Source organism: Nicotiana sylvestris, chromosome 10, assembly GCF_000393655.2.
Source record: "Nicotiana sylvestris chromosome 10, ASM39365v2, whole genome shotgun sequence".
Taxonomy (NCBI): domain Eukaryota; kingdom Viridiplantae; phylum Streptophyta; class Magnoliopsida; order Solanales; family Solanaceae; genus Nicotiana; species Nicotiana sylvestris.
This window is the reverse complement of record NC_091066.1, coordinates 161,492,914-161,506,243: the sequence shown is the minus strand read 5'-3', so window position 1 is coordinate 161,506,243 and position 13,330 is coordinate 161,492,914. Positions and strand designations below refer to the sequence as shown.

General features: G+C 37.6%; 2 protein-coding genes across 2 annotated transcripts; both read left to right on the top strand.

Moving 5' to 3' along the window:
* The first annotated feature begins 2,812 nt into the window (after window positions 1–2,812).
* On the top strand, window positions 2,813–3,310 carry LOC138880198 (uncharacterized). Its single transcript, XM_070159873.1, has one exon. It carries the CDS (start codon window positions 2,813–2,815, stop codon window positions 3,308–3,310), a length of 498 nt encoding a protein of 165 aa, XP_070015974.1.
* Window positions 3,311–3,476: 166 nt separating this feature from the next.
* Window positions 3,477–6,887, top strand: LOC138880197 (golgin IMH1-like). The gene is made up of 4 exons (XM_070159872.1): window positions 3,477–3,856; window positions 3,949–4,157; window positions 4,208–4,416; window positions 6,618–6,887. Exons 1-4 carry the CDS (start codon window positions 3,477–3,479, stop codon window positions 6,885–6,887), a joined length of 1,068 nt encoding a protein of 355 aa, XP_070015973.1.
* The last annotated feature ends 6,443 nt before the right edge of the window (window positions 6,888–13,330 follow it).

Here is a 13,330-nt window from a genome sequence, read left to right as displayed (position 1 = left end):
TCGTTTCTTTACACTATTATCCTAATAATTTCTAATTATTTATCTTTTTTGATAGTTTTCACTATGTCAAATTTGTCAAAGCTTGAGTTGGTTGCACTTGATATTTCTGGAAGGAATTACCTATCATGGGTTCTCGATGCTGAGATTCACTTAGCTGCTAAAGGCCTTGGTGACACCATTACTCAGGGTAATGAGGCATCAAGCTAGGACAAAGCGAAGGACATGATTTTCCTTTGCCATCATCTGGATAAAGGTTTGAAGGTTGAATATCTGACAATGAAAGATCCATTTGAATTGTGGGCTGGCTTGAAGGAAAGGTATGATCACCTTAAGGCTATGGTATTGCCAAGGGCTCGATATGAGTGGATGTACTTATGATTGCAAGATTTTAAGACCGTAAGTGAGCATAACTTTTTTGTATTTCGAATATCTTCCCAACTAAAACTATGTGGGGATGTTATGAATGATGAGGGTTTGTTGGAAAAGACTCTTGTGACCTTTCATACCTCAAATATGGTATTACAGCAGCAATACCGTGAAAGAGGTTCTAAAAAGTATTCTGAATTGATCTCTTACCTTCTAGTGGTTGAGCAACATAATATCGTTTTGATGAAAAATTATGAAGCCCGTCCCACAGGGTCAGTTCCAATTCCTGAAGCTAATGTGGTAGTGAGACGTGATTAGTCTGGAAAAAGATAGAATAATTATCATTACCATATGAATGTACGTGGGAATGGCAATGACAAAATACGATATAATAATCGTCATCGTGGTGGTCATGAAAAATGAGTAAACAATATTGATTCTCAAAACAATCCTTCAAGAGGCAAAAGTAGTAACGACTACCGCTTTGGCATGAAAGGTCATTGGAAAATTGAATGCCGTGCACCTAAGCATTTTGTCAGGCTTTATCAAAACTCCATCAAAAGAAAGACAAATAATGTCAGAGCATCTTCTGCTAATGCCCCAGTTGAGTCTCACTTGACCTTTAAAAATAATTTTGAGGTAGGACCTTAAAAAAAAAATGATGATAATGCCGAGGAAAATTTTGCTTTGAATGATGATGATTTTGAAGGCCTCGATGATCAAACTCATTTGGAAGTTGAAGATTTTTTTGGGGATCAAAACTAAAGTTTGATCATTTTACCGGGGAATGCAATTATGTTGTTATTTTTATTTTCAATATTTTTATTTGTCTCGTTCTAAAGTTGTTTTTATTTTCAAGTAGTACTTAAGTTGTCTTATGTTGTTGTTGGTGTTGTTTTTTTTTTCGTATTTCTTATGGTGAACTTTGATTTTTTATGAAGAAAATAAAAAATTTCAGTCGTCAACTGGATCCAAGATGAGTAATGAAGATTTATGCTTTTTGGGATAGTGCTACAACTCACAAAATTAAAGAGAAACGAAAATTTTCTCTTATTTGATTATGAAAAAGGCTTATGTTAATGTAATATATGGTAGTACACAATTAATTGAGGGCTCTGGAAGAGCAGCCTTATTACTACCTGGAGGAACGATATTGACTAATAATAATTGATGGGTTTTTAATTAACCTTATATTTTGATGATCTAACAAACTTGTCGTGAAGAACCAGATAGAGAACCTGCTCCACAGGATACACATCTCATATGGATGAATATCAGCAAATGGATGAATGACCACATGGAGGAACACAACAGGGACCTGATGACCTGGTCCCTTAGGGTTCTCCGACAAAAGCACAAGTCAGTAACTGTACACAGTCAATAAAAAGAGGAACACAACAGGGATCTGCTCCCTTAGGGTTCTCTAACCAAAGTACAAGTCAAGTGCACAGCCGGAATGCAGTAGAAGAAAGTGACCATCTGGCAACTGTTACAGAAAGAGGAACACAACTAGGACCTGGTCTTAGTGTATGTCCTCACATAAGTTTTAGGACCTGGTCAGTTAGTATGTCCTGACATAAAGCACAAAGTCCAGCTGGAACGCAACTGCCCAGAAGTGGTTGTGCAGACAATGCAGCAGTCACTTATCATTGAGAAAAAGTACACCAAGAGTTGACACCACTATCTATTGTGATATCTTTTGTGATAAAACAACCTGGTGCAAGACACACCATCACTTGTGCATTCAGTGATATTCTCTCAAGAAGAAGAAGCATCGATCCGGCATTGAAACCACTGGTGTGTCAAGAACAAGAAGACAACTCCACTAAGGATCAGTTTCTAAACGAAGTCTTATATATATCCATAGTTGAGTTGTAATCTTGTTAATTGTTCTACATTGTAAGTCCTAGTTTGCTTTCTTAGAAGTGTTGTTTTAGGAACAAACAAAATTTGTAAACTTTAGAGTTTATGTTGTGACTAGAAATAGTCATAAGTTAAATCCTCTGTAACTAGGAGAGTTAAATAGTGGCTTGTGGTGGTTGCATCACAAGTTAGTTTAAAGTCTTTGCAATAGGGTTTTTGCAAAGTGGCTTGTAATAGGTAGAGTACACGTTAGTTGAGTTAAAAGCCTACAAGAGTAGGTCATAGTTTTTTGATCCCCTTGTGTGGGATTTTTCCACGTAGAAAAATCTCTTGCCTTCTTTACTTTCAACCTTTACAGCATTCTACGTATCAGTCTCGTACGGGACCAGGTACTTTATAGTTTGGTGGACTCGTATAAGCTATCAATTGGTATTAGAGCGATTCCTCCTATCAAGCTAACACCAAGGAAGGATCCTAAATGGCTGCTCCACCAAATTTTGAAGAAGGACAATCAACCTATAGACCTCCCAGATTCAATGGTCAATACTACCGCTAGTGGAAGACTCGGATTCATGATTTCATAATGGCTGAAGATTCAGAACTGTGGGACATCATTCGTAATGGTCCACATGTTCCCATGAAGAAACTTGAAGAAACAGGACCATTGGTGCCCAAAGGGAGAAGAGAGTACAGCAACACTAACAGAAAAGCTGTAGAAAAGAACTATCGTGCCAAAAAAATCTTGATGTGTGGCATAGGACCTGATGAGTACAATAGAGTATCAGCTTTTGATACTGCCAAGGAGATATGGGAAGCCTTACAAACTGCACACGAAGGAACCACTCAAGTCAAACAATCCAAGATCGACATGCTCACCACTGAATACGAGCTCTTCAGGATGAAGGATGACGAGTCCATACAAGATATGCACACCAGATTCACCTCCATCATAAATGAGCTTCACTCACTTGGAGATGTCATTCCTAGAAACAAGCTTGTAAGGAAAATTCTCAATGTTCTACCCAGGTCTTGGGAAAGTAAGGTAAATGCCATCACAGAAGCTAAAGATCTACAGACTTAACCAAGGATGGGTTGATTGGTAATCTGAAAACATACGAGATGAAGAGAAAGAAAGACAGTGAAAGAAGAGAGCATAAGAAGGAAAAGAACCTGGTGCTTAAGGCTAAAAGGAATGATTCAAGTGATAAAGAGAGTGACATGGCCTATCTTACTAAGAGATTTCAAAAATGGTTCAAAGAAATAGTGGCATACGAAAGTGGGCCAGTTTAAGCAAAACAAAGAACAACGATCTTTGTCACAGATGTGGAAAGCCAGGGCATTTCATCAAAGACTACCCTCTCACGAAACAGGAGCAGTACAAGCAAAATCCTAACAAAACTGGAAGAAGGAACCTGGTTCCAAAAAAAAGATTCAATCGAAAAAATACTGCAGACAATATCGCTAAGCAGGCTCTTGCTGCTTGGGGAGACTCCTCAAGTGAATCCGAAAGGGAATCAGATGCAGAAAACAGTTCCATGATGGTAGTGAAAACTGAAGCAATAAAGTACGATTCACTGTTTGCGCTGATGGCTCAGATGATGATAATGAAGAAGATGAAGACGATGAGGTAAACTTCAGGGATGTTCAGAAAAATCTGAAATTCTATTCCTCTAAGAAACTAAGGTCTTTATTAAATGTCCTAATTGACACTTATTATAGTCTTGTAAATGATAAGGAGATCTTGACTGAAGAACTAGGGGAGGCCGAACAATCTAGAGATGATCTAGTGGTATGTATAGTGGACTTAAATGAAACCATAACTAATCTTGAACTAGAGAAGGAGGCCCTAAATGAAAAAATAACCAGTGTGGAGAGTGAGAGAAAAGATCTTATGGTAGTAGTTGTTGATATAAAAGAAACAATAGAAGGTATTAGCAATGAGAAACATTCCTTAGAAGAAATATTGCCTCCATTGAAGAGGAAAGAGATGACCTTCTAGTGATATGCGCTGATTTAGAGGAAACCATTGAGGGACTCAATAGAGAACATAGGAAAGTAAGTCTTGGGAAAGGGAAGGAAGTAGCCAGTGAGTCGCACATCTTGCTGGAAAAGGAGTTAACTGCTGTAAAAACTAGTCTTTGCAGTGAACTCGAGAGGAATAAGCAACTCCAATCCGAGTTGGAGAAAGTAAGAAATGATCTTGAGAAATCCTTGAAGTGGACCTAGTCCTCAAATGTTGTTACTACTATGTATCTAAACAATAGTGGGAACAAGCAGGTCATCGGGTTCCAAAGTGAGAAAACTCCCTACAACCCACACAACAAGTATGTCACTGTACCTGATAACTGGCTATGTACCCACTGTGGAAACAATAGACATTTTAAAGAAAATTGTCAGGCCAGGGTTCAGTCTTCTTAGAAGAACAAAGCGTTTATTGAGAGAGTGACTACTAGCAAAAGACCAGGTACCACTTGCAAAAAGTGTATGTTGCCTGCGTGGACTAGGAAAGCCCTCATTAATCCTTTTTATAGTAACAAGGGACCCAAACTAGTTTGGGTTCCTAAATCTAACCCTTGATTTGCATGAGTAGGGAACAATGAGAGGAAGTTGGCTGCTATGGATCATGGACAATGGATACGTAAAGCATGCAGCTAAAAAGAACATGAATCTCTTCTCACTAACAACCCTGCAGGAAGGGAATGTATCCTTAAGAAGGAAGTAAAGGGTACATTCTCAAGTGAATGAAAAGGTAGATAAGTTCTTTTGGCACTCAAGTAGGAATGTGCGCTATGTGAATGGCCTAAAGAGTGCAGTCACCAATCTGATAACTCGCCAAGTGGTCTCAGCTGACAAAGGAAACAAGAACATCCACTTCAACAAAGTGTGAATTCCCATAAGCTGGTGGTATGAGATGAGTAAAGTGATATTGCTGAAAGAAAGAACTGAACAGACAAGAATACTATGTCCTCGACAACAGGAAGGATTAGTCAGGGAAGCTCAATGAAAAGGGATGAGCAAAGGAATTCCTCTGGAATACAATCCACGAAACAAGGCCAGAATGTCTCTAGCAAAGGGCACATTGAATGATAGGGGTGCCCATGGGGTCTACAATAAGACACTTCCTCTTGCCAAGAAAGAAACGATGACAAAATAAGTAAGATGAAGAGGAATGGTGAAATGCAATGCAACATCATTATCCATGTCTCACAAAGAACCTGGTACGTCACTTCTTACCACTGAAGCTGATAGAGGATCAAGGATGCAACTCATGGCACGGTACAAGTAGCAGAACACAAAGTGTGGGAAATCAAATTAATCTCCACATCTCCCTCTTTAATCAAAGTCAATCATTCTTTTATTCTAAGAGTTAGATAAACATGTTTTCCTTCTCTCTTCGCTCCTGAATAGAATCCAAAGTGCAAGTCCGTAGGAATCCTACTTGTAAGGTGTCCACAAAAGAGTTGAAATACCTTAGAGGAACTCAGGACCTGGTCCTGTATTACCCCTTAGGTGACAAATTTGTTAATCCTGTTGGGGTATGAAAATGTTATCGATGCAGGTTTTTCTATGGATGCCTCATCCAGTGGTATTCTCTTAAGAAGAAGCATCGATCCGGCATTGAAATCACTGGTGTGTTAAGAACAAGAAGACAACTCCACTAAGGATCAGTTTCTAAATGAAGTCTTATATATATCCATATTTGAGTTATAATCTTGTTAATTGTTCTACATTGTAATTCCTAGTTTGCTTTCTTAGAAGCGTTGTTTTAGGAGCAAACTAAATTCGTAAACTTTAGAGTTTATGTTGTGACTAGAAATAGTCATAAGTTAAATCCTCTGTAACTAGGAGAGTTAAAGAGTGGCTTGTGGTGGTTGCATCACAAGTTAGTTTAAAGTCTTTGCAATAGGGTTTTTGCAAAGTGACTTGTAATAGGTAGATTAAAAGTTAGTTGAGTGAAAAGCCTACAATAGTAGGTCGTGGTTTTTTGATCCCCTTGTGTGGGATTTTTCCACGTAGGAAAATCTCTTGCCTTCTTTACTTTCAGCCTTTACAATATTCTATGTATCAGTCTCATACGGGACTAGGTACTCTATAATTTGGTGGACTCATATAAGCAATCAATAATGCAATGTATTGTAGTAAGTCTCAAAGAAACTTGTTGAATTTCAAATTTATTCACCAAAATGGATACCATGTTGAGACCTCTAACGAAGAAAAGGTTGAATACTTTTATATTACTACAATAAAAGCGGGAAAAAATATGTGCGTGAAAATTACTCGCATTTTCTTCTGGGCTGTATCACACAAATATTGGTATGGTTGAATCACATGCCATAGTAAATAAAAGATTTACTACTTCTAATGATTTTATCATTTGGCATGATCAGCTGGGCCATCCCAGTTCTAACATAATGCGCAGAATAATAGAGAATTCAAATGGGCACACATTGAAGAACAAGAAGATTCTTCAATTTAAGAAATTCTCTTCTATTGCTTGTTCTCAAGGAAAATTGGTTATTAAACCATCAGCAACTAAAGTTGAGATTGAATCCCCTATATTTTTGGAACGTATACAGGGTGATATATGTGGACCTATACACCCTCCATGTGGACCATTCAAGGATTTTATGGTCTTGATAGACGCATCTACAAGATAGTCACATGTGTGCTTATTATGAACTCGCAATATGGCATTTGCAAGATTGTTGGCCCAAATAATAAGGTTAAGAGCACAATTTCCAGATTATGCAATTAAGACAATTCATCTTGATAATGCTGGTGAATTTACATCTCAGGCCTTTATTGAATATTGTATGGCCACTGGAATAAAAGTTGAGTATCTAGTTGCTTATGTGCATACTCAAAATAGTATAGCAGAATCGTTGATTAAATGCCTCCAATTAATAGCTAGACCATTGCTAATGATGACAAAGCTTCCCCTTTCAGTGCGGGGACATGTTATTTTGCATGCAGTAGAACTTGTGTGCATATGGCCAACCAGTTAGCATGAAATCTCTCCATTACAGTTGGCTTTTGGTCAGGAGCCAAGTATTTTCCATCTAAGAATTTTTGGATGTGCGGTGTATGTTCCAATTGCTCCACTACAACGCACAAAGGTGGGTCCCCAAAGAAGGTTGTGAGTATGTTGGTTATGAATCTCCTTCTATTATTAAATATCTAGAGCTTATGACAGGAGAATTATTTATAGTCAGATTTGCTGATTGTCATTTTGATAAATCTGTTTTCCCAACATTAGGGGGAGAAAACAAACAGTTGGAAAAAAGATAGATTGGAACGTATTATCTCTATCTCATTTGGATCATCGTACAAATCAATGGGAACAAGAAGTTTAAAGGATCATTTATATGTAAAATATTGCAAATCAACTGCCAGATGCATTTACTAACCTTCCACGGGTTACTAAATCGCATATTCCTGCTGTAAATGATCCAATTCGAGTTAATGTCCCAGTTGGATAGTATGATAATGCAAATGAGTCTAGGCCACGCCTTAAACTTGGTAAACCAATTGGTTCCAAGGATAAAAATCCTCGAAAAAGGAAAGGAGCAAATGATCAAGTTGATCATAACGTGGAGGCAATTGCTCTAGAAGAGCATAAAGACATAACAATTGATAAGACCTCACGGGAGGTTCAAGTACCTGGAAATGATGAAAATAAAGAGATCTCAATAAGTTATGTCTCTACGGAAAAAAGGTGAAACCGAAATAATGTTGTTGTAGACAATAGTTTTACATATAATGTTGCAATTGAAGTAATACAACAAGATGAGGATCTTGATCCAAAATATGTCGATGAATGTAGACAGAGAAATAACTGGCCAAAATAAAAAAATGCAATTCAAGTGGAATTGACTTCACTCGAAAAATATGAAATTTTGGACCAATAGTCTGTGCCTGAAGGTGTCAAGCCAGTGGGGTACAAATAAGTTTTTGTGCAAAAACGAAATAAGAAAGATGAAGTTGTAAGATAAAAATACGACTTGTAACACAAGGATTTTTGCAAAGGCCTGGCATTGATTATATGGAGACATATTCTACTGTGGTAGATGCAATTACCTTCAGGTATCTAATAAATAAAAAAGCTTGATATGCAGTTGATGGATGTTGTCACAGCCTACTTATATGGCTCATTGGACAATGAAATTTTTATGAAAATCCTTGAAGGATTTAAAGTTCCTGAAGCACATAAAAGTTCACGGGAAACTTGTTCAATAAAGCTTCAGAAATCCTTATACGGATTGAAGCAATTAGGGAGGATGTAGTACAATCACCTTAGCGAGTATTTGCTAAAAGGAGGGTATAAAAATGATCATATTTGCCCTTATATCTTTATTAAGAGGTCTGGATCTGAATTTGTCATCATAGTTGTGTATGTTGATGACTTGAATATCATTGGCACTTCTAAAGAGCTTCCAAAGGTTGTAGATTGTTTGAAGAAAGAATTTTAAATAAAAGATCTTGGTAAGACAAAATTTTGTCTTGTCCTACAAATTAAATACGTAACAAATAGAATTTTTGTCCATCAATCAAGATACATTAAAAAGTTTTAAAGTGATTTTATATGGATAATGCACATTCATTGAGTACCTCGATGGTTGTGAGATCACTTGACATAAATAAAGATTCATTTCGGACTTAAGAAAATGATGAAGAGCTTGTTGGTGATGAAACTTCATATCTTAGTGCAATTGGAGCACTGATGTATCTTGCCAATAATACCCGACCAGATATTGCTTTTGCAGTAAGCTTATTAGTAAGATTCAGCCCCTCCCCAACAAAAAGACATTGGAATGGTGTTAAGCATATATTTAGATATCTTCGGGGAACTACAGATATAAAATTGTTTTGTTCTAATGAATTTAAGTCAAAAATGATTGGCTATGCCGATGCAGGTTATTTGTCTGATCAACATAAAACCCAATCTCAAATAGGCTATTTGTTTATATATGGAGGTACAGCTATATATGTCGTTCAATGAAACAAACAATAGTTGCCACGTCTTCAAATCATGCTGAAATAACGGTCACTCATGAAGTTAGTCAGGAATGTATTTGGTTGAGATTAATGACTCAACATATTCAGGAAATATGTGATTTTCTTATGAAAAATGATAATCTAACTACACTATATGAAGACAATGCTGCTTGTATTACTCAACTGAAAGGAAGATATATCAAAAAAGATAGAACAAAGCACATTTCACCAAAGTTCTTTTCACGCATGATTTTCAACAAAATGGTAAAATTAATGTTCAACAGATTCGTTCATGTGAAAATTTGGTTGATCTGTTCACTAAGGCATTACCAACTTCAACATTTGAGAAGTTGAGACACAAGATTGGAATGCGCCATCTTCGAGAAATAAAGTGATGTTTTCATGAGGGGGAGTAAGATACGCGTTGTACTCTTTTTCCCTTAACCAATGTTTTGTCCCACTAGGTTTTTCTAGTAAGGATTTTAACGAGGCAGCAAATAAAACGTATTACAGATATGTGTACTCTTTTTCTTTCACTGAGATTTTTTTCCCACGGGATTTTTTCTTAGTAAGGTTTTAACGAGGCATATTATCTATTTTGGACATCTAAGGGGGAGTGTTGTAAAACTATTAGTAAATGTGAATGTCCACTACTCCCACTACTTTTACCCATGATGTAAATAACTGCCCACTACCCATCACTATTATGATTGTAACTCTCACACCTCCATAACCCCTCCCTATGATCTTCCTCCATGATCTCAATTGTTATTGTCAAGTTTAAGACAATCATTTTGTAACCTTCTGTGTAATAGTATAAATAAAGGTATGAAATGTTATATGGAACATAGTTGAACACTTGATGAAATAAGAAAATTATATATTCTTCTCTTATTCTATTACTTACAATAAGAAAATTATATATTCTTCTCTTATTCTATTACTTACCTTCTTATTTGATGTTGTACTTTGAGCTACATTTTTTAACAGTATAGTAGATATTTTTTTTTTTTTTACCTTTTTTCCTCTTTTTCAATTAGCCCACAATGAACATATGTGCGTTCATTTTTAAGAATCGTAGGTATTGCTTGCTTTATTGCGATGCACCTCATGGGTTTATCCACTAAAAGGCGCCTCATAAACACAAATTTCATCTTCCTTCTACTCTTAATTATTAAGCTATTAAGCTGCAATAATTAGAGACACATCTAGGATTTTGAATATTTTAAGTTCGAGTTCAAAATTTTATTATAATTTAACCGATTTACTAGGTCCGAAATTTGATATTTATATTTGCTTAATGAATTTTTAAACCCAAATATATAGAATTTGACCCAAAATTACTAAGTATTACATCTGCCTCCGCAATTAACCACATACACAAAAGTTCAAATCGAAATAAAAGATCCTCCTATTTTGTTCCTTCTCTTTTCAATACGCAAAAGTCTACCCCACCCAAAAAATTTAAAAGTAAAAAGGATTCTTTTTTGGGCAAGTTACATATTTCGCTGATCAATCAAAAACAATTATATCTACTAGCAAAATATACAATATATATATATATATATATATATATATACAAAAATATATATATAGCCGATTATTATTTTTGAGAGCGGCATAAAGAGGAGATGGCAGACCTACTTTCATAAGCTTCTAAATAAGGAAGGGGATCAGGATATTGTACTAGGTGAATTGAGGAACGCCGACAACCCCCATGAACTAAGTGATTATCGGGACATTGAGGTCGATGAGGTCATGGAGGCAATGCGTAAGATGAGAAGGGGCAGAGCTACCGGACCAGATGAAATTCTGGTTGAGCTTTGGAGGTGTGTGGGTAGAGCAGGCGTGGAATGGCTTACTAAGTTGCTTAATGTGATATCCAAGACTAATAGGATGCCCGAAGAGTGGAGGTGGAGTACTATGGTCCCGTTGTATAAGAACAAAGGCGATATCCAGATCTGTAACAACTATAGGGGTATTAAATTACTAAGTCATACCATGAAAGTCTGGGAGAGAGTGGTAGAAATGAGAGTGCGAAGGACGGTGTCTATTTCAGACAACCAGTTCGGGTTCATGCCGGGGCGATCTACCACAGAAGCTATCCACCTTATTAGGAGGACGATGGAACAATACATGGATAAGAAGAAGGATCTCCACATGGTGTTTATCGATCTAGAGAAAGCGTACGACAAGGTTCCTAGGGAGGTCTTATGGAGATGCTTAGAGGCTAAAGGGGTCCCGATTGCCTACATTAGGGCGATTAAGGACATGTATGATGGAGCTAAGACTCGGGTTAGGACAGCAGGAGGCGATTCAGATTATTTTCCGATTATTACGGGATTGCATCAAGGGTCTGCGTTCAGCCATTTCCTATTTGCCCTGGTGATGGATGCTATAACACATCATATTCAGGGGAGGTGCCATGGTGCATGCTATTTGCTGATGACATAGTCCTAATCGACGAGACACGACGCGGCGTCAGCGAGAGGTTAGAGGTTTGGAGACACACCCTTGAGTCCAAAGGTTTCAGGTTGAGCAGGACGAAGACGGAATACCTTGAGTGCAAATTTGGGGCAGAGCCGACGGAAGCGGGAGTGGAAGTGAGGCTTGATTCTCAAGTCATCCCTAAGAGGGGTAGTTTCAAGTACCTGGGGTCGTTTATTCAGGGGTCTGGGGAGATCGACGAGGATGTCACACACCGTATAGGGGTGGGGTGGATGAAATGGAGGTTAGCGACGGGAGTCCTGTGTGACAAGAAAGTGCCACTGTTACTGAAAGGTAAATTTTATAGGGCAGTGGTTAGGCCTGCTATGTTGTATGGGACCGAGTGTTGGCCGGTGAAGATCTCACACATCCAGAGGATGAAAGTTGCAGAGATGAGGATGTTGAGGTGGATGTGCGGGCATACAAGGAAGGATAAGATTAGAAATGAAGATATTCGAGAGAAGGTGGGTGTGGCCCCCATGGAGGACAAGATGCGGGAAGCAAGACTCAGATGGTTCGGGCACATTCAGAGGAGGAACACTGATGCACCGGTGAGAAGGTGTGAACGACTGGCGGTGGTGGGTACGAGGAGAGGTAGGGGGAGACCTAAGAAGTATTGGGGAGAGGTGATCAGGCAGGATATGATGCGACTTAGGGTTACTGAGGACATGGCCCTAAACAGGGAATTGTGGAGATCGAGCATTAAGGTGGTAGGTTAGGGAAATTGTGATGTCTTTGTTACAGCGCACTAGAGTGAGACTAGCCAGTTAGGAAGTAGTCTTAGGATGCTATTGATCAACTACTGATGATGGGCTTTATCTCCTGTGTATTAATACCTTACATCTTTCTCGTATTTCCTATATCTCTTATATTGCTGTTACTTTGTTTTTTATGGTATTTATGTTATGTTATGGATTTTATGGTATGTTTTTTATGGTATTTATGTTATGTTATGGATTTTATGGTACTTTATGTTGTTTTATTATGAGTCTATTGATAGTACTAATATAGTGTCTCTTGTTGCCTCTTTGAGCCGAGGGTCTCCTGGAAACAGCCTCTCTGCCCCTCGGGGTAGAGGTAAGGTCTGCGTACATATTACCCTCCCCAGACCCCACTTGTGGGATTACACTGGGTTGTTGTTGTTGTTGTTGTTGTCTATACTGTGTATTTTTTATTTTTTGTTTGGTAATTAAAAAGGACAAATTTATGCCTAATGGCCTAGTAGAGGTGAAAAGGTCTTCGTGCATGTGCATGGATTTACAGTCCTATATTTATTTATATATTACTACTAATAAATTCGTGGACTTATATTCTTGAGGACTTAAATGTCCCGGTTCACTTGTCCCTACTTTTTTGTTTTTTTTAATTCATTTGTCCCTACTTGGACTGGAAAATTGGTTGGTGACACTTTTCTTGACCTTTGATATATTAAGGAACCACATAAAGACTATATCGAAGATCCAGAATTTCTTATTGTCGTCACTTTTTGAATATTCTAGCGAAAATGACATCTCTTTTAATTAAAAATTGCAACGGATAAATTAAATATCCGGTTAGATACTTCCATTAATAGAAAGACAATTTAGATACTTCCTAACCCTTCTCTTGCTTGTAATTT

Bases quoted from the DNA above. Each gene is read 5' to 3' on its own strand.
- LOC138880198 (XM_070159873.1), top strand. From the start codon at position 2,813: ATGGCTGAAGATTCAGAACTGTGGGACATCATTCGTAATGGTCCACAT.
- LOC138880197 (XM_070159872.1), top strand. From the start codon at position 3,477: ATGGTTCAAAGAAATAGTGGCATACGAAAGTGGGCCAGTTTAAGCAAA. The intron at 3,857-3,948 runs GTAAACTTCAGG...CACTTATTATAG, and splicing joins AAGAAGATGAAGACGATGAG to TCTTGTAAATGATAAGGAGA. The intron at 4,417-6,617 runs GTAAGAAATGAT...TGGCATGATCAG, and splicing joins TCCAATCCGAGTTGGAGAAA to CTGGGCCATCCCAGTTCTAA.